General features: G+C 33.1%; 1 protein-coding gene across 5 annotated transcripts in view; it reads right to left on the reverse strand.

Annotated features, from left to right (window-relative positions):
* Positions 1-19,660, reverse strand: part of LOC118192813 (hydroxyproline dehydrogenase-like) — a 134,513-nt gene that overhangs the window by 89,500 nt on the left and 25,353 nt on the right. For all 5 annotated transcript variants that reach the window (XM_085813356.1, XM_085813359.1, XM_085813358.1 and 2 more), the window contains exons 5-6: positions 17,186-17,266; positions 8-154 (exon numbers count right to left, since the gene is read on the reverse strand). In XM_085813356.1, coding sequence (XP_085669482.1) covers positions 8-154; positions 17,186-17,266 — 228 coding nt within the window. The remainder of the gene's footprint in view (positions 1-7; positions 155-17,185; positions 17,267-19,660) is intronic.

Consider the following 19,660-nt stretch of genomic DNA (forward strand, 5'->3'; position numbering starts at 1 on the left):
TACTTGCTTTTAAATAACACTGATAAGTATTCCATATAATCGGTGAATCTCGATTAAAAACAGCCACAGCAGCCAGTGTGAGGGCACTCATACCAGGGTTCAAATATGTATATTCAGCGTCCACAAGTACCTTGACAGCTTTTCTCTGAGCTGCCTGAAAAGATATCATAATCAATTTTTAGAATTTTTAGAATCAAAAACATTATATCACATTTAGTTATAAATATAAGTTAAAAACAATGTGTACGTATTAAGAAAGTAGATTGACGTCTGGTAGTTAGTGATAAATAATAATTTTATCATAGCATTGGAATTTCGGGGCATCCTGCTCTCAAACGTTAATTGATATTTCCACTCTATACAAGCCTCTTTTAAAGCCTTGAAATAACACGCTATAGGTGGCTTAACTTTTGTGTAGATCTTTGATCCATTTCATGTCGTCTTATAGTTCTATGCTTCATTAAACTATGATGTTGTTGACTAAGGCATGTTCGTCCCGTAACAAGTTCTGTTACACCTAAAACGACCACATCTTTACAGAAGATATTTGTACACTGCGCAAAAAAAAAAGGGGGGGACAGTTCTACATCTCCCGTTCTATTGGACCGATTAACGAAATCCAAATTGCATTTTCTATGTCTCGAAAGCGCGACTTAAGATATATGTTAGATTTATATATAGCATTGCTCTAACTTAGCTATTTTGACACAAAATGGGACTTTTTCTAAAATGACATGCCTTTTTTTTTTTTTTTTTTTTTTTTTTTTTTTTTTCTATATTTCGATTCTACGACTCAAATCATCCCTAAATATTAAATTTAGTAAAATTTGGTACGGAATTTAAGGAGTAATTCAAAAATTTATCTTGGCGTACTTTTTTCAGTTTGCGCCAAGTATAATTCACTTGGCGAACTTCTTAATTTATGGCAACCTATTTTCCTTTTCCTTTTTACATTGTCCATAAGGGATAAAAATTCACTCCGTTCCTACTTTGAAATAATTTTAACAAAGTGCCTAAACCACATTAGATGTTTTATCGCTTTCAACAAATATGCCAAATTTCAAAACGTGCCAATATACAAAATCACGTAATCTTCGGAAATTTTGAATAAAAACTCTAATTTTTTTTTAGGTATACTTAGAAATACATCTACTTTAAGGTGATGGTAAAAATTTTATAGGTTATAATTCAAAATGTTTTTCGAAAAATTTATAAAAATTATTAAAAAATACAAATTTTAAAAATAAATCATAAAAAATGGTCAAATTTTATTTCGAAGGAACCTAAATTTACAAATGTGAAAGGAAGACTAAAATAAGTTTAATAGAAAAAACAGAGATTAATAAATATATACCAAATTCAATTAACACTGAAGAGCTAAAATTTTGCAAGCTAATTTTTTAAAAACTACTCTTGCGATTTTTACGAAACTTGGCATTTTGGCATATATTGAGTCGTAGAAGATATTGGAAAAAATCGACATGTCATATCATAGAAGTCCGATTTTCTGTCAAAATACCTATATTAGAAACAGTGCTATATATAAATCTAGTATCTAGAGATATGAAAAACGCAAGTTGAATTTCGTCAATCGGCCAATAGAACGGGATATATAGAACTGTCCCCCCCCTTTTTTTTTTTCAGTATACATTTTTGAAACTGTTACTGGACCCTTTAATTAACGTTTAAAATGTAAGGAGTATTTTCTAATGCTCGATCTGACAGCTTTTCCTTTCGCACAGATGTTCGACATTTACGCTAATGCATAAATATCTGAAATTCCATATAAATGGTTAATTAACCGAATCTGAGATTCTTTTTAATTTTCATGAAAACTAAGTTACAAGAAGTGTTCTTGCATGGTTACAATAAGGTTTGGTTTTGGTTTATTTAATTATGGCAAAGCACACTAGAGCTATCTATCTGTTTAAGGGGAGGGATGCCTTCGTGGAGGACTTTCTATGGGAAACTGGCTCGTATACACGTTACACATGGGGAAAACCACGAAAACGCCCATGCAGCCAGCCCGTTCGCGGAATTCGAACCTCGGCCCGAACTACGAGTGTTCATCGACTTTACCGCTCGGCCGCTGGTGGGCCGGTTACAATAAGGATGAATTAGTTGCTTCAAAATACGAATGCTGATTTTCCAAGAATGTAGAAAACTTACGAAGCATAAAAAATAATCATCGGGATGTTTGAAATTTATTTGGACCCGTATACTTTGTTGAAATGATGCGACACAGGAAGTAAAGAAACAATAGGGAGAACCCCTCCTCCCCCCACTGCGTTTTGAAAATGCATTAAAATTTTAAAAACCGTAGCCGACAGATCACTAAACAAACTAAATGTGCTTTTTGTTTTACATTTATCTCATTATTAATTGCCTTTTTTTACATTTGAATCTTTATTGATCTTTCGCGAAATTGTTAGTGAGACATCAAAATTGTTTTCTGCTCTTCACGCTTGGCGCTTCCGAAAAGAAACCCATATTTAATTCCTTAATAGAGCAACAGCAGTATTTCCTCAGAAATTAGAAATTATACTTGACTTTTGCTGCCGTAAATGGCATTGCAAATAGTTCTTGTAATACTTCTAGTGCAGAAGTATAACCGTTTAATGAATGTTTGCTACTGAACGATTATTGTGCCTCGTGCCATCAATTACTTCAACGATAGCTGAAAATTAGAGTATTAATTTTATTAATTATTAAAAACTATGTTTTTATGCAATATAATTAACATTTTCCAGTAATTTACGAAAGTATCTTTGTAATGGTAACACTTTCATTAGGCTTTGTTGCGTATATAATAAGAAAAAGAGAGTAATTTTATTATAGAAATATAATACTGATGGTTTTTTAATATTTCGATAATGAAATTTGCTTTGAGTGGCAACTATGATACACAACTTTTAAATATAAATAAAATCTCCCATTCGCAGCATTGACTAGGCAACAATTCATTGTTTTCAATTCCTTAAAAGTATGAAATGCATGAGCAAACCGTTTTCTTCTCCCATCAAAATCTCAGCATTTTGTTTTTCCATAGGATTCATCTTAGTCATCTTTCACTTCGGAACACAAAAATCGGAATTTCTTAGCACTTCTTTAAAAATATTTGATGTGGAAGAAAACTGTACAAATCCGGCAACAGAGGAAGGACTAAATTTGGGTCACAATTTGAGCCGTACGCAGCCAGAACTTTCTCAGCAAAAGCAATACGATATTCAAGTTGGTCATAACCCATTAAATCTCTTCGTCCCTCAAATGGAACGGAACAACGTTAGCATTATTAATCACAGGTATTTTCAACCTTCTTCCGAAAATCATCTTTCACGGAAGAAACGGCGTTCTCCCAAGAAACAAATTTATGATATGCTAAAACGAAATATTGAAGTCTCTCGAAAGATGAAAGAACCAAATGTGAAACAGAGTAGCATCGAATCTAGGAAAGAAACGCTTTCAAATCTCATCAGCCTCCTAGAGAATTTCATGAAAAATAATTTGATGAGTTCTACGCAAAGGTATTTTATTATTGAAGAAGATCGAAATGAAAAATTCCATATTTTTGATCAAAATGCTCAACAGAAGAAGGATGGTGAGAATATCCTAGCGACATTTGGCTCTTCGAATGTACCTGAAAATTTAACTACTAGTGCTTTTATTTACCCTGAATACACGAACCTTAATATTCCCCAACCAGTAATTTTAACATTATCATCTAATGATAGTTTTAGAGATACCAAATTAGCAGAAAAAGAATTACTCTCTACAGGCAAACTCAGTTTCCCAAACGATGTCGCTGTTCCCCTTTGGTTGTCAATAATCCTAGACGTGCTTGACACATGGATACCATGTTCAGGTAATGAAATGGCGCAAAACGATAATGATGAAGAACTAGACATCGAGACCTACGTACCTTATGACGAATATTCTTTTGATGAAAACTTCTTAGCTAATCCTAGCATGTCTCCCATTGCAACAGATGCTCGAGCTATCAAATGGATGTTATTAGGTAAGAAATATTTCTAGACTTAAAATTCATTTCATGATCTCAAGGGACATCTGGCTTAGACAGGTGCAAAAGTAAGCAAAGCAGGTCAGCTTTAAAATATCATTATATATGCTTAGTGCAAATGCTGTTCAAACGAATCAAACAATTAGTCTAATTATTCCATTCAAAAAGTAAAGCTTATAATCACGAATTAGTACCAGGATTTAGTAACTTTATATAATTATATTTTAAATTTCTTTAAATAAGCAGCCGCTTTTTCAGCATAGTGGTTAGTGGTTAGCAATGCATCATTAGGTCCACTGAAGTCTTAGATGTTTGAAAAAATATAGTGTTTGTGCGACATGAAGGAACTTAAAACACTGGCTAGCCGAAAGTCTTCTTGTGAAGCTCGGTGGTATAGAAAGAGGGGGTAGACCCTCAGATCCCCCCGGGATACTCTCCATCCAAACTTTCTCTTTCCTCACGGGTGTAATTCGGTCATAGTATTGGTTACACTTGAACAATGTTCTGAGCGACATGAAAGCTAAATGACATGAAGGGCCATTCCCGTCGAATGTATGAAGTTGTAAAAGTCAGATCATTTGGAGCAACAACAGCTTCAAAAATCAAGATAATAAATCATATATGCTAGTAATATTCTGTTTGCCTCTCCAGATACAGTGTTGCCTCTCCAGACACTGAGCTAAAGAAATTACTTAACTTTTATTGTGAGAAATAAAATTATTATAAGGTTATTATTTAATGAATTATGAATGCAACTCTTGTACTTCAAAAATATCTTATTTCCTATTATTTTGACAAATCAAATATAAGCGTACCTGAATATTTATTTTGATATTAATATAACGCAGCCTGGAAACACTTATTTTTTATATTTTAGGATAGTTGGTTAAATTCGATTATTTTTTTCCTACGTGATTAGCTTCGATTTCAGCTCAAGTAAGGTTGCATAAAGGAAACAGTGCAAGATAAAAGAATTTTCAAAACTACTTAAGTTAAATAAGAGTAAAACAGTAGTTAAATAAGTATAAAACAAATTCTTCAGTTTGCACGTGAGGCCTCGTTTATAACAAAAGATGCACAGGTTGTTAAATTTGGCGAATAGAAGGCTCGAAGGATCAAAAAAAATTTCGTTTGCATTACAGCTATTGTGCCTTAATATTCTTTTTATGAAGCAATCATTTCGTATCTCTCCATAATCCAAATCTTAAGAGATAAATATCTTCTGTCAATTGCCTAGAAATATTATAAAACGCTGCATTGATTTTCTGATGTGGGTAGCACGAGTTCTCTCACATCGAACCCATCTCACGTCGAAAACTATTATTAACATAGTCTCTCCCTTGCGGGGGTCGACCTGGGGGCAATCCTCTGCGTGCTGGCTCTGACCTGTCCTTAGACAACCTCTGCACCTGGGGTGCAAAGATTGTCTTCACAGGATTAGAGAGTCTGAGTCTTTGGTGTTATTGCTGAGTCTTTGGTGTTATTGCTGAGTCTTTGGTGGTTCGTTCAGGCTCGACCGTACGAGTACTGTCAAGTCTGTCTTAGGCTGTGCGATCGCTACATTGAAGATTTTCAAAGGCTGTCCTCGGGGATTCACTTCCGTCGGTCAAGCTCAGGAGGAACTGACGTTGTCTTTGTTTCTTTCAGTGACCAGTTGGTGTCTGGGTGCTTTTGTCTGGCGCTCATATACCTGACGTTGCTTGGATCTCTTGTAGAGGCTGAGGTGCTATTTCATGTTAAAGGCTGCCTATTTCAGGTTAGGCTCTACCTTCTAGCGTACTGTCAACATATTCTTCTTAACATTCCTAGGAATTTCTTGGTCTCTTTGGTCTTGAAAAACTTACATGAGGGATATATGTGAGTCTTGAAGAGCTTACGTGAAGTAAGCGAGACTTTTACTATGAATCAAACTGTGTAGTTACGAAGCAAACAGCTGAGTACAGGACACCCAGTTCAAACGACAGAAGACGCTAGAAGTACTTGTATTAAAAGATAGCCAGGGGTATTCCAAGCATGATGCAATACCAGACATCGATGCATAAATACAGAAGGGATAACAATGTTTGATGCATAAATTTAATTAAAAACCGATGAAGACTCAATTTATTCAAGAGTCAAAGTTTAACTGGCCTTGTTTTTATTTTGATACGCCTATTAGCCATATTTAATTTAATTAGTTTAATAATATTGTAATAGTAAATATATTTATTGACATATTAAAGTTGTTGGTATTTTCTTGCTAAAGTGGCCACCACGCATAGTTGCCCAATCTGTAACGTGCCAATTCCAAACATACTTAAAGGCTCATAAAGGTAGCTGCTTTAAAAAGAGAGTTCTAACTTCTTATTTGCTTTCACTCTTAAATATCGCAGTTTTTAATTTTGCTCGACTTTATATAGGTTGGTTTTTCCTCGATATTTTATTTCTCATGTATATTGTGATCGCTTTCTCTAAAGTGAAGGAAACTTACGGATACTCGTATATTGGGGGCAGTATTGCTAAAACAGGTGCTTTCCGATATCTCATGAGCTCTTTAAGTGTGGTTTGTACCAGAAAAATGGAACCCCTTGTCCTTAGACTGGAGTCTCCTACATCTAGCTGCAGCAGCTTGGTTTCCTTGACAAGCATTCTAGAGGATACTTTTAGAGAGGAAACTGTCTATGACAGGGAATGGATGACTGATGAATTTCTGGCTGGGGAAAGAAAGAAAAAGAATTTAATCAGACCATGAATCATCGCAGCCATGTGGACGAAATTTGATGTTTTCTGGATTTTCTGCAAAGTTGTTATTTTCTTCCAAAAATACGATTGCTGAAATTTTTACTTTTTATGCAATAAAAGAGTGCCGATTAAACTCCGCAGCTTACGTTTGATTTCTTCGTATTGGAAATATAATTTATTGCAACTGTGATACAACAGCACACATAAATATTATGTCTCAGCTTTTATTCCTACTATTATGTTCGGTGAAGATCTCATTTTATTCAAAATATATCTTAGCACTGAAGATACAGATTATATTTCAGTATAATTATTTATCCTTCTTTCTATCATCACGTATTAAAAAGGTCTGATTTATTTATCCTTTCTTGACCACTTTCATAATTCATCCATTGTGACTAAATAGATCAGATTGCAGATTAGAAATGGTTCATCATTTTAGGCTACCATTTTCAATAAAACAGGGACATAATTTTTGGCAGTTCTCAGAATAAAATAACATTAAGCACAGTGTCTATACTGAAGGGAAGTTAATAACAATTTATTTCCAGCGAACCAACCGCATTCAAATTCTTTTCTCAAAGCAAGCCATATATAAGTGTAATTATAAACTCAAATACAAGAGTTAGAAATGTTTCTCCCATACGAATATTTTCTATTAAAATATATGTTTTTGTTAACTGTGGGAAAGACTTAACACATTTTTATACGATTAAAGACTTAATACAGTTTCAGAATGAAAAACAAAATGTTTTAAACGGCAGTTTTATTTCGAAATTAATGAAATATTATGGATTTAAATGTTTTCGGTAAAACATAGTTATACAATTCTCTAATGAAGGAATAGTGGCGAAAAGAGTGACTGCAACGGCATCCCCATGGCTTTTCCCTATTTCCCTTCACGTTTCCTCGCCAGGATGCAAATTCAGTGAAGTGAAGAAAGTATTTAAATATGCGAAACGAGAAGGTTAGACAGTGTGTGATTTCGCTAGTTAGCGTAGGTTGTTATTCTGTCCTCCAGCTGATAATCTTAGTTGCGGCTACGCATTCTGGCCGTTTATTAAGTCTATCGCCGGTGTAGGTAGTTGAGTCAGCCTGTTAGCTTTAGGTAAATTGTGTAGTTAAGCGCTACTTTTTACCCTTTTTAAATTTATTGTTAAATTTACCTTAAGTTGCTTCGTGAGCACAAATTACGTGCATTTTTTTTTTTTTTTTTTTTTTAAGAGTTTGGGAATAAGAGGGCAATTTACACCCTTTCCCTGTGTTGTTACTCTTCACGCCTATGCGAGAAGTCGCCAAAATTTACTACTAAGATTAAGTCACTTGCATGACAGCGAAGAGAGTAAAATCTTACAATCTAACATGAATATGAGTCAGTTTCTCAAAGAAAACTGTCTACATGTAAGAACGATTGTAAAGTATTTAATTGTTATTAGACAAAATATCTATTGAAAAAATGGCAACAGCTAATTTCTGGATGTCGTTCTATTTATAATTTTAAAAATATACTTTCAGATGATGTACGCTTCAAATGTTTAACGGTACGATGCAGTAAGTACGTTTGTTATGTTATGTACGTTTACGAATACGTTACGTATAGGTTATTAAGATTTATCTTCAAATAAATGTTTGTCTTTTACAACCATTTTACGAGTGATTAATTTAACTACAAAAGGAAGTTAACATAAATCAAAAGTGGGATTATTCTGAAACCTAAGCATAAAGCTACAAGAATTTGCTATTACGTAAATAAATTGAAAAGAATTTGAATTTCAAGGTATGTGCATTAATTGATGGGTTTTACTTTGGTAGACGTTTGCACGGATTTTTGGTGATTTACATTGGCGCAATTGTTGGCGCGGTTTTTATAGTCATCAGCCATCTTGAGAAATGCTGTTTTTACGTATTTTACGCATATAGTAAAGTATTAGAAACTTTAAAGAAATAAATATCGTTAAAAATAATGAATTAATTTTCCGTTGAAAACGTTGTTTTTTAAGATGGCTGGCAAATGTAAATAAATACATTTACTAAGAGTATAAAATGCTAAAGTAAGGTTAAATGATTACTTTCATATAATAGAATAAAAACACCGCTATAAAAACATTGCTACAACATTTAATTGGATTAAAATATTGCTTAAATTCAATATCGAATTAAAAACATCATACCTACGTTTAAAAGAATTAAAATATTACTTAAATACTTTAAAATAAGTTTTATAGGATTTAATTATTTAACATTAAAACATATATGGCAATAAATATCTCAGAAATTTTTGAAAACATTGTATTAATTTTTTAATAAAAGTTGAAGCATACAATTATAAAGTAAAAGAAAGTTATTTACTTACATTTTTTTTTAAAGTATTTTACCTGTCGTATATTGAGCCCACCAGCGGCCGAGCGGTAAAGACGCTGAACACTGGTAGTTCGGTCCGAGGTTCGAATCCCGCGAACGGGCTGGCTGCATGGGCGTTTTCGTGGTTTTCCCCATGTGTAACGTGTATACGAGCCAGTTTCCCTTAGAAAGTCCTCCACGAAAGGCATCCCTCCCCTCAGGCAGATAGCCCTAGCGTGCTTTGCCATAATTAAACACACACACACCTGTCGTATATTGATAAGTTTCAGGAAAAAGAAATCGATCTTCATCTGTGATCCACATCTCTCGCACTTGATTGGAGAAGCAATAATCGAGGTTTTCTCCAAAAATGTAAAATAAATTTCCTCTGATGCTATTAACAATTTATAAATAAATCTTTGATTAAGAAAGGCAGGTTGGCCAAAATAAGGTCTCAAAGGTCAAATTTTTTATTCCGGTACCAATAATTCTTGATAATTACCAATAACAACATTCATCTTCGAAACGGACATATCCATTCCGTTTGAAATCTGAGGAATTCGAGGAGATGAATAATAAAATTTTAAAATGGCGCGGAAATGCACAAATATTCAGTATCCAATAAGGGAGCTGATTACATTACGCATAGAATTAAAATTATTTAAATAATCATTCATAATAAAATCCTTTTTAAATCAAATGCAAAATTAAATTGTATTTTAATATTTAACAGGCATAAATAATGTTTAAAACATTAGATTAAATTTATAGATATTAATAAAACCAATTACGTTTTAAGTAAGGTGACGTCATTGATTACATCATCCACAACATAAAATTATATAAAATATTATAAACAACAAAATTTTTATTTCAAATAAAAATGCAAAATTAAATTGATTTTTAATATTTAGAAGCCATAAATAATATTTAAAACACGGAATTTATGCATAATAAAACGCGTAATTTTTTAAATAAAATGACAACAAAGTATCAGTTACCATAAATAACTTATCCAGCGATGGGATTACCATAAGTCGTATTACTCGCCAAAAGAAAAATTAGAAAAATCCGTGCAACCGTCTACCAAAGTAGCACCAATTGATGTAACATATTTATTATAGAATTTAATTTTGTTATTTTTTTATCATTTTGGAAAGAGAGTTTATTATTTTCATTTCTTTAAATTTTTAAATATATTTAGAACGTCAATCAAACTTATAAAATACCAATAACTGTGTTCTACTAAGTTGTCTAATTGGAAGTTAATAATAATAGCATATATATATAATTTTCATTTTAATGAGTACGAAAATATCTATTTTCGGTAAGGCAAAGAAATGCGATTTAAGAATATTAGCTGAAGAATTGGGAGAAGATGTAAATGAGAGTCATAAAATGAGCGATTTGAAAAAGATAATTTTGGCTAGCAAAGAGTACGATGAAGAATGCGCCAAAGAATGGTTAAACATTATAATAAATGAAAGAAAGGAAAAAGAAGAAACTGAAGAACGAAAACGTCAAGAAGAAATTGAAGAACGAAAACGTCAAGAAGAAATTGAAGAACGTAGACGAAAAGAAGAATATGAGGAACGAAAACGAAAGTATGAAATGGAATTTGAACTGCAAAAACTACGTATTGAAGCAGAAAGTAAATCTACAAATTCTGACACCAATGAAAATGCTAGTGGTACGCACATGAATCCAAAGTTAGAGCTTCATCGTTTGATGCAAAAGTTTAAACCTGACGAGAATGATATCAGTTTATATTTAATCATGTTTGAACGTTTGGCTAAACAAGTTGAAATACCAGAAAATACATGGGTTACTCATTTGTTTGGCTTATTGCCGTATGATATTGCTCAGTTAATCGCCAGAGAAACCGATGAGATTGCAAACGATTATAAAGAAGTTAAAAGGATCTTATTAAAACGGTACAAGATGACACCTGAAAAATTTCGCCAAAAATTTTTTACGCACAATAAGAGTGTAGGAAACACATGGGAGAATTTTGCGTATGAGTTAAGAAATTTTTTTAATGAATGGAGAAGCGGAATTAAAGTAGATACTTTTGAGAAACTTAGCGACCTTATTGTAGCGGATCAGATAAAACGTAAAGTGTCTCCAGAAGTAAAAGAACATTTTATTGACATATGGTCTGAGTTGATTTCACCAATTGATTTATTTGAAAAACTAGATGATTATGATACCTTGAAGTCAACTTTCAACAATAAACAACCGCGTAAAGAAGGGTCTTACGATAAACGAAACTCCTTTAAAGATGGTCCAGTTGCTACAATCAACGAAAAGAAAAAACTCTACGGTATCACACATAATGAAAAAGGTGAACCAAAATGCTTCAGCTGTAATAATTTTGGACACATCTCAAGGGACTGTCCGCTGCCCAAACCAGTCGTAACATGCCGAAAATGTAATAAAACAGGTCATAAAGCTAAAAATTGTGTTACTAAACCTGAAAATAATCATTCAAATGATAAAAGTTATTCTGTTGAGCAAGTTGGCGAAAATATAAAAGCAATTCATACTTGAAGAAAGCAAAACTGAATAATTCTGAAGAAGTACAGGCTTTAATTGATACGGGGAGTTCTTGTTGTCTTTTAAGAACTTCAGTTGCTCAGAAACTTAAAGTGAAACCGGAACCTGCTATGAATGAATTGTACGGTTTTGGAAATCAAAGGGTGCCTGCAGTGACCTCTATAGAAATGATTAAAGCCGATATTGAAGTTGATAATGTAAAGGCATAAATATATACCTTATACCTGATAATTCACAGCCAGTTGATCTAATCATCGGACGGACATGGCTTGATCTACCTCACATCGCTTATGTCAGAATAGGAAAAAGATTTCACTTCGGGTATAGGGAAGATGAACTATTTAGTAACCTCCAAATTGATGAAAAAATAAATCGAGTCTGCCTTAAAGCTCTTGAGGAAAATGAATTAGAGAAAAATATGATCAGTCTTGTCAGTTCTCAAACAGATTCTGTAGATAATGGATTAATTATGATAGAAAATCCTTCGAAGGTATAGGCTGTTTATTAGAAATTAAAAATGGCGAAACTTGTATACCAGTGATTAACGTTGGCGATAGAAGTGCTAGGTTCCAAAACGATCAATGCTTTAGGAGAGCAGAAGAAGTTGAACTATGTTTGAATACTGAAATTTCTGAATTGAGCTCGAACTTAGCAAAAACGGAAAATATTAACAACATAAAAGTTCCTATAAGTTTAAGCCAAGTTAAAATTGGCTCGGATCTCGACAATGATCACCAGCAAGAGTTATTGCGTTTTTCGAATGAATACAGAGATTCCTTCGCACTGAATATTTCAGAACTCGGGTGCACTGATCTCATAAAAATGGACCCTAAAGAAGATATATTCGTTCATCAAACTGCAGTAAAGAAAAAAATACAAAAAGTGTTGTTCGAAGTGTAGGAGATGGTGAATTAGCTGCATTTGAAGTTGTTCGAGAGAAGGGGAATGAAGCTGCAAATCTGACTGGACTGAATCGCACTTCGGTGAAAAATAGTCCTTATGCTGCAAATAGAAATCGACACTGTGGACAACTGTTCTCTAAACACCACTTCATGCCAAGGCAAGGACAGAATGACGAAAGTGATGGTAGTCAGAGCCAAGAGAATGTAGATCATAAGCAGCAACTACAACCTCAAAGGCTCGTACGAAGGCAATTACGTCATCCTTACTTCAGGCAATATTGTAATTATCTATTCATAGGACTTCCACGAAACGTTGGACGTGATGGAAGTGAACATGAACGAAATGAAAGAAAAACCGAAGAAAGAGTTTCAGGAGGTCGAAGAGACAATCACTGGAATCCTAGACGATTTTATCAAAAGTGCTTTAATAGCAAAACCCACTATCATAGGAATGACACTGAATGCAGTTAAAGTAGAATGGAAGGAGAAGCAACTAGTAAAGATACTGAAGCAAATGACGAAGAACAGTAGCCATGAGGTCAAGGATCTAGATCTTGTCCACTTTACAGATCAAAAATGGGTTATCGAAAGCCCCACCAAGCTGATTCACGTGCTAAAAACAGATCTTTGGAGGCCATCATTTCCAGAAATACAGAAGATGATGATAATGACGAGGTTGACGACGAACTTAAAAGGCCCAAGCGAACAGTGCGCAAACCATTGTGCTATAGAGACTTTGTATAGGTCTTACAGAATTTTTTTTTTAAATTATATTTGATTTTATTTTTTTCCTACCTACTTATTATATTTTGTTGTTGTTTAATTGTTGCTTTAATGTATGATAAGATTTGGTTCAATTGAGGACAATTGAAAAGTCAGGATGGTCGAATGTAAGAACGATTGTAAATTATTTAATTGTTATTAGACAAAATATCTATTGAGAAAATGGCAACAGTTAATTTCTGGATGTCGTTCTATATATAATTCTAAAAATATACATGGAGATGATGTACTCTTAGAAATGTTTAACGGTACGATGCAGTAAGTACGTTTGTTATGTTATGTACGTTTACGAATACGTTACGTGTAGGTTATTAAGATTTATCTTTAAATAAATGTTTGTTTGTCTTTTACAACCATTTTACGAGTGATTAATTTAACTACAAAAGGAAGTTAACATACACAAAGATTTCATTTCCCTCAAACTTTGCGTGCTTTTCCAATAGACACAAGTAAACAAAAAAAAAAAAAAAACATGAAATAGTCCTTAGAAAATCATTCGATGTATAAAATAGTGAAAAAGAACTTTGTTATTTGAAAGTATGTGTTCGAGATTCTGCTAATTTAAAATAATAGAGCTCTCATGATTACGGTTACAGTAAAAAAAATTTGAAATTTTCGAAAGGCAACACCTACTTTTTTCTTTACAAACTAATCAGAGTATTGTAAAATCACACATGCCGGTGGAATAATATACGTATGACAAAAATTGTTGGCTTAAAACATTTGCAAAGAGTTAAAAATGACACGATGGTTAACGTCAATAGTGAGTGCCATCAATAAGCTGTAGTACGAGTTTTTTAGAAAGTGTAGTTTATTTTAGAAAGTGTAGTAGCAATATCAAGTTGTCCATTATATTCTAAATAGTTACAATCTAAAAAAATATATAAATGACATCGACAGCTTTATTCTAAAAGTATCAACAATCCATTTTCATTATGTGAATTGAGGTGGGTGAGGAGAGAACTTGGAAAAACATTTTCTAAATCTTAATGTGTATTTAAAAAAAAAAAAAAAAAAAAAAAAAAAAAAAAAAAACCTTTTTTTTTAAAATCTCAAATTTTCAATGAAAACAATAAATGTTATTTGAATGCACAGCATTGGAAATGATTTTATATTCCACGTAAGGCATGAATATTTGTCAATATTGTTGTAAATACTTGTATATATTTTAATGCTTTTTAATTGTATTTTTTGTTTTGTATTTAATAGAATTATACATATAATTATAAATGTTTTAAATCTAAGTGCTTTATAATTGTAAAAATATCTCAATTAGAACTCGAGATATATTCAGTTTCGTTCGTACATGTCCGTGGCGACAATTTGTGGCACCACGTTTACGATATTTGGAGATTTCTAGCCAACTTAGCGAATTTCTGGAAAATTCGCGAAAACACATTTTCGAAGCCTATGACCGATTCTTCCAGAGGTTTCCAGAGTCTATGTTGCAGAGTATACATACGGGTCGAAGATCTAGGGATTGAGCTCCTTTAAAGTTTCTGTCCACACGGATTGCATCCGCGTAAGATTTCAACGCGATCATGCGCCAGTATGGCAGAATTTTAATTAAGCTGATAATATCGCGCTTCGTGCCATAAATTAGTGGTACTACACCAGTGGTATTGGTAGGGAATTCAGCTGTGAATCAGTAGCCAATCACCCGTGGAATTTAATGGTTAGATGAACTATGAGTTAGAGTTTACCCTGAGAGTGACTTGAGCAACTTTACGATTTATTTCGTGCGTTAAGGAAGAACTGCTAAATATTCGCGTTCTCCTTGAGTCATTTCCAGCCAATATTATAATGTGTGTACTGTTTATTTTGCTTTTTATAATAATTTGTTTATTTCTTCATGTGGATAAAATATTAAAAGAAATATCAACGATCCCGTGAATCGCAACAGTATATTAGTCTCTTTTCGAAATAGCAGCACACAAAAGCTGTTAATACAAAATTTCTCTCAAAAGGTTTATGGTAATAGATGATAAGCTCTATTACATTTTGATCATTAAAAATATCTTATATATGAATTAAAGAAATTTATAGTACTGATAATAATTCTTAAAATGATTCTGAATTATTTATAAATTTCAGTATTTAAACATGTAGTCCAGAGCTTAAATTGCGCCGGAGCCCATTGGAGCCCGGTTTCGGTACTTCTTAGTTTTTGGGATTTATTCTAATTCTAGTCGGTGCGCACCGGAGCCCTAAATAGCCGGCTCCGGTACCTTTTTTATGTAACTGAACAATTATTTCAGCAGAAATTTGATTTAGAAAATGTTATTTTTAGAAATAAAATTACATAAAAAATCGCTTATTAAATTTTAATTTATCTCTTAACATTTTATTTAATTTTAATTAATTAATTACTTTAATCTTTAATTATTTTAACAAATTAACTGTGAATTAATTCAATAATAATTATAAACTAAATACTAATTGATAAATATTGATTATTAATATCAATTAGATAATTATTAATTAATTTGATACTCATTAACAATTTAATTTGTAAATTATTAATGATTTTAATAGTTATTTTATTTACTCTTGCTGCTCTATCCTGACGGTTTTCCACAAGGCTCCGGCACTTCTACTTTTAGAAATTAAGCCCTGATGTAGTCACAGTTATCAATATAACAAGTAATTTCATCTGCATAGTTTACGAAGATGTAAATTCACAGGGAAGAAAAAAAGTTCCTTGCGTGACAGTTGTCTTTTATTTAGGCAAGGAAGGAAAACACAATAGAATTCAATCACTGAAAACGCTTCTGATATGAAATTTACTTCAAATGTTTTTCTTGCATCCTCATATTTATTGCACGTAACCTTTACCCTAGATCTTCGCACGTGTTCGTATTATCTACTATTGTTTCACAGCTGATCCTATTATCTTATCTACCTTTATTTCAGAGATATTCTTATTACCTTATCTACTTTTTACGAATTTCTGTGTAGCCCATTTAAATGTAAAATATATTAAATATATTCCTTCAATTGTAGGCAGCATTAAACATATGTATGAATCATAGTTTCTCAAAAAAAATAATAATAACAGATTTTTTTAAAAAATATTCTTACCACCGAAGATTAAAATCCTGCAATATAAAATTGCCAGGAGAAGAAAATATATAATTAATAACATTTTAGGTACTCTTTATAAATTAAATGTAGGAAATTTCGATTTTTAGAATCAAAATTTGCGAAGATACCTGTTAATGACTTTAGCAACTTAAATAATTTTTCATTGTCTATGACGGAGAAAATTTCAAGATTTTCCCCTCTAATTTAAGGAAAAATTGCAAAACAAAGTTGCTAGTTTTGACGATTGAGGTTTCCTTGTCGAATAAAAGAGAATGTTGAATTTGCAGTTGTTTCCTTAAAACTATTAATTACGCTTAGTTCTGAGAATTTTAAAAGCAGATTATCGATGTTTTTATATTTAACTTATTAAAGTGTATTGAATATTTTACTAGTCGTAATTTTTGCTTGGGAAGGTTTGCAAAAATTATTTATTTATTTATTTACGGAATCCTTCTACTTCCAAGGCAATTTTTATAAAATTCTTCATTTTATTATGCGAAATACTACCATGAAATTACAGGGAAATGATGAATATTTAAGGAATTCAAGTCTTACTTAAGGAAATCAAGTACCTTTTTTGAGTTCTGCGTACGTGCATGTGTAATAAAAGTAAACTAATAGCGTACTTGCATATTATCCCGTCGACGCCAATGGTCGTCAATTGCCTATCGTCACTGTAGAAATCTAATGGAAATGGGCATTCATAATTTGCACTAAATCGGGATACTTGGCCGGTCGACAGCATAATACATATGTACCGATAAGAATACTTTATACTTACTAAACAAATTTTCTTAAATCTTTCGAGTGCTTTCGATAATGCCTTCTTCTTTTCGTCTCCAAGAACATCTAACTGAGGTTCCTGGGAAATATGCAAGGAAATATATCATAAAGAGTTAATTTATTATCCAAAAAACGAAAATAATTATGATACTATGCCTTTGCTCTATTGAAATTCTTATTTCTTAAACAATTTTTTAATTATATAATTGCGAAAATATATTCTTCCTTCAGAATATGAAACAGTAAAATGAATGAAAAATGAATGCATTCGTAAACTGAATAGATTTTTCTATTTAATGTAAATTAAAAAAAAAAAATATCATTCACTACACCTGCATTTCAAACCACTATCAGATTTGCCAGTTCAGGCGCGATGCATAAGCTGTTCTCGGGTAACCGCGATAATTTTTTCTATCCCAATATAACTAAGCTTGACGATTTTGGAACACGTATTAGTTCATAAAGTTGGGAGTTCGAAGAAATTTAGAGCATAACATGGGTAACTTACTAGAGTCCACAGTTCGTAGCACATCTTGAGATGAAAAATGAACCAGACGAGACTATACGCTAATCCTGACTGCCGTTAGACCAAGTCTGGCGACAAAAATCCTGGAGGTACTCGTGGATGCTCGGTGAAGTGCGATTGTACACAATTTAAAAGAAATGCCAGTAATTGCCAGTAAACCATAACATACAATTAATCAGGTATAAATGAAACTACAGCAGTTAAGTGGGATTTAAACCGCAGAGCTGGCTTCCGCCCCGGATTTATCTGGGTATACCCATGCGGAACTGAGAGGACCATCCCACGTAACACAACTTCGTTGGCACGGTAAATTTAATGTTCTGTTACTAGAGAGAGAAAAAAAGAAGAAGAAGAAGGGTTCGCAACATGGGCACGGTTACGGGGCCCTTGAAGAGTTGTTAATATTCTATTGTCATACTGCATAAATCTAGTAATAAAGAAAACAACTGAATATGAAAATACATACACTGTTGTTGCAGTACATATGATTAAAGAGGAACAAGTGCGTAGATTTACATAGAGTTACAAAGTTAATAATAGATATTCATATGATAGTGGTACAATCATATATATAGATAGATTCAAAAAATACATAGGGAATGCTAGTGGTTACCACCAACAGGGTACAGACAGAACAATGTAGGAGCTTTAAGCAGTTAATTGGAGGGGGGACGTTACAGATGAAAAGCAAAAAACTCGAAAGCAAGGGAGATATAACATGAAAATACAAATGATAGAACATTGAAAATACAGGGTAATACATAAACAATAGACATTTAAGAAATATGCCTTAGGACAGCCTTCTGCCTTTTCCTACTTACATTTGCACAAAAATCATAATTTAAGATGAGTATAGTATCATTGTTGACATCCGGAATTTTCTGGAAAATTTTCTCAGCCAGTTTGGCCATATAAACATTTATCTCTGGTATATTGAGTTCACGGTGAATCGTCGTGTTTCTGATGAACCAGCGGCAATCCACTGCTTCTCTTAAAACCGCATTTTGTGCAATTTACAATTTTTGCATGGAAGTATAACAGACGTAGCTCCAGAAGGGGCAGGTGTAGGTAAAAATTGGATGCAACATGGTTTGGTAAATAAGTCACTTGTTATCAATCGAGAGAACGCTGTTCCGAGCAGTTGGGGGGCACTGTAAATTTACTTGTTTAGAATACTTGTAATGTGGGGGTACCACGTGAGCCAACGATCAAGTATAACACCTTGGTAGCAGACCTGCTTTTCCCAGGAGATTGAAGTATCATACATTTTGACGGGCACATTAACGTTAAACATTTTCCTTCTGGTGAAAAGGATAGCATCTGATTTTGTAACATTAATCTGGATTTTCCAGGCACTCAGCCAAGACTCCAGTGCATGGACGTGATTTTGTTGTGCTTGTATAACTGAGCCATGAGATGCGCTTTTGGGGAGAATTGCTGTATCATCTGCATACATTGCTAAGGTGGTATGTGGTGTATGTGGGATGTCGTTCGTGTAAATATTAAATAAAATAGGGCCTAAAATTTGTCAATAAAATAGGGCCTCAGATTTGTCAGCTACCCTCAAGATGTGTCTAAAGAAACATTCCGGAATCTTAGCTTCGAGCAAGCTGACAGGTTGGCTCATGGAAAAATATCTTAGAGTATAGTATCTTAGTGTGGTCTTCTTCCTATGCGAGACTGAGCATGCGCAGACAAAATATTTCGCCAGCATCATAAAATGTACCCATAGCACATCGTCGAGCGCAAATGTTTCGACTAGAAATCTCCTGTTTAAAACGTATCGGGAAAAATTCGTGTTTTGGAAAGGTTTCTAATTGTCGTGCATGGCTAGATGAAATAGCCCGACAACATCGCCAGAATGCATTCTTATAAATCTGAGTAATATTCATTCATTTTTGTTTTGCATCTAAGAGTTTAATGAAAGGCCCATAACAAAAGATTGAC

This window comes from Stegodyphus dumicola, chromosome 3 (genome assembly GCF_044657685.1).
Source record: "Stegodyphus dumicola isolate Sdum_Otavi_A_Nest chromosome 3, ASM4465768v1".
In the NCBI taxonomy this organism is placed as follows: Eukaryota; Metazoa; Arthropoda; class Arachnida; order Araneae; family Eresidae; genus Stegodyphus; species Stegodyphus dumicola.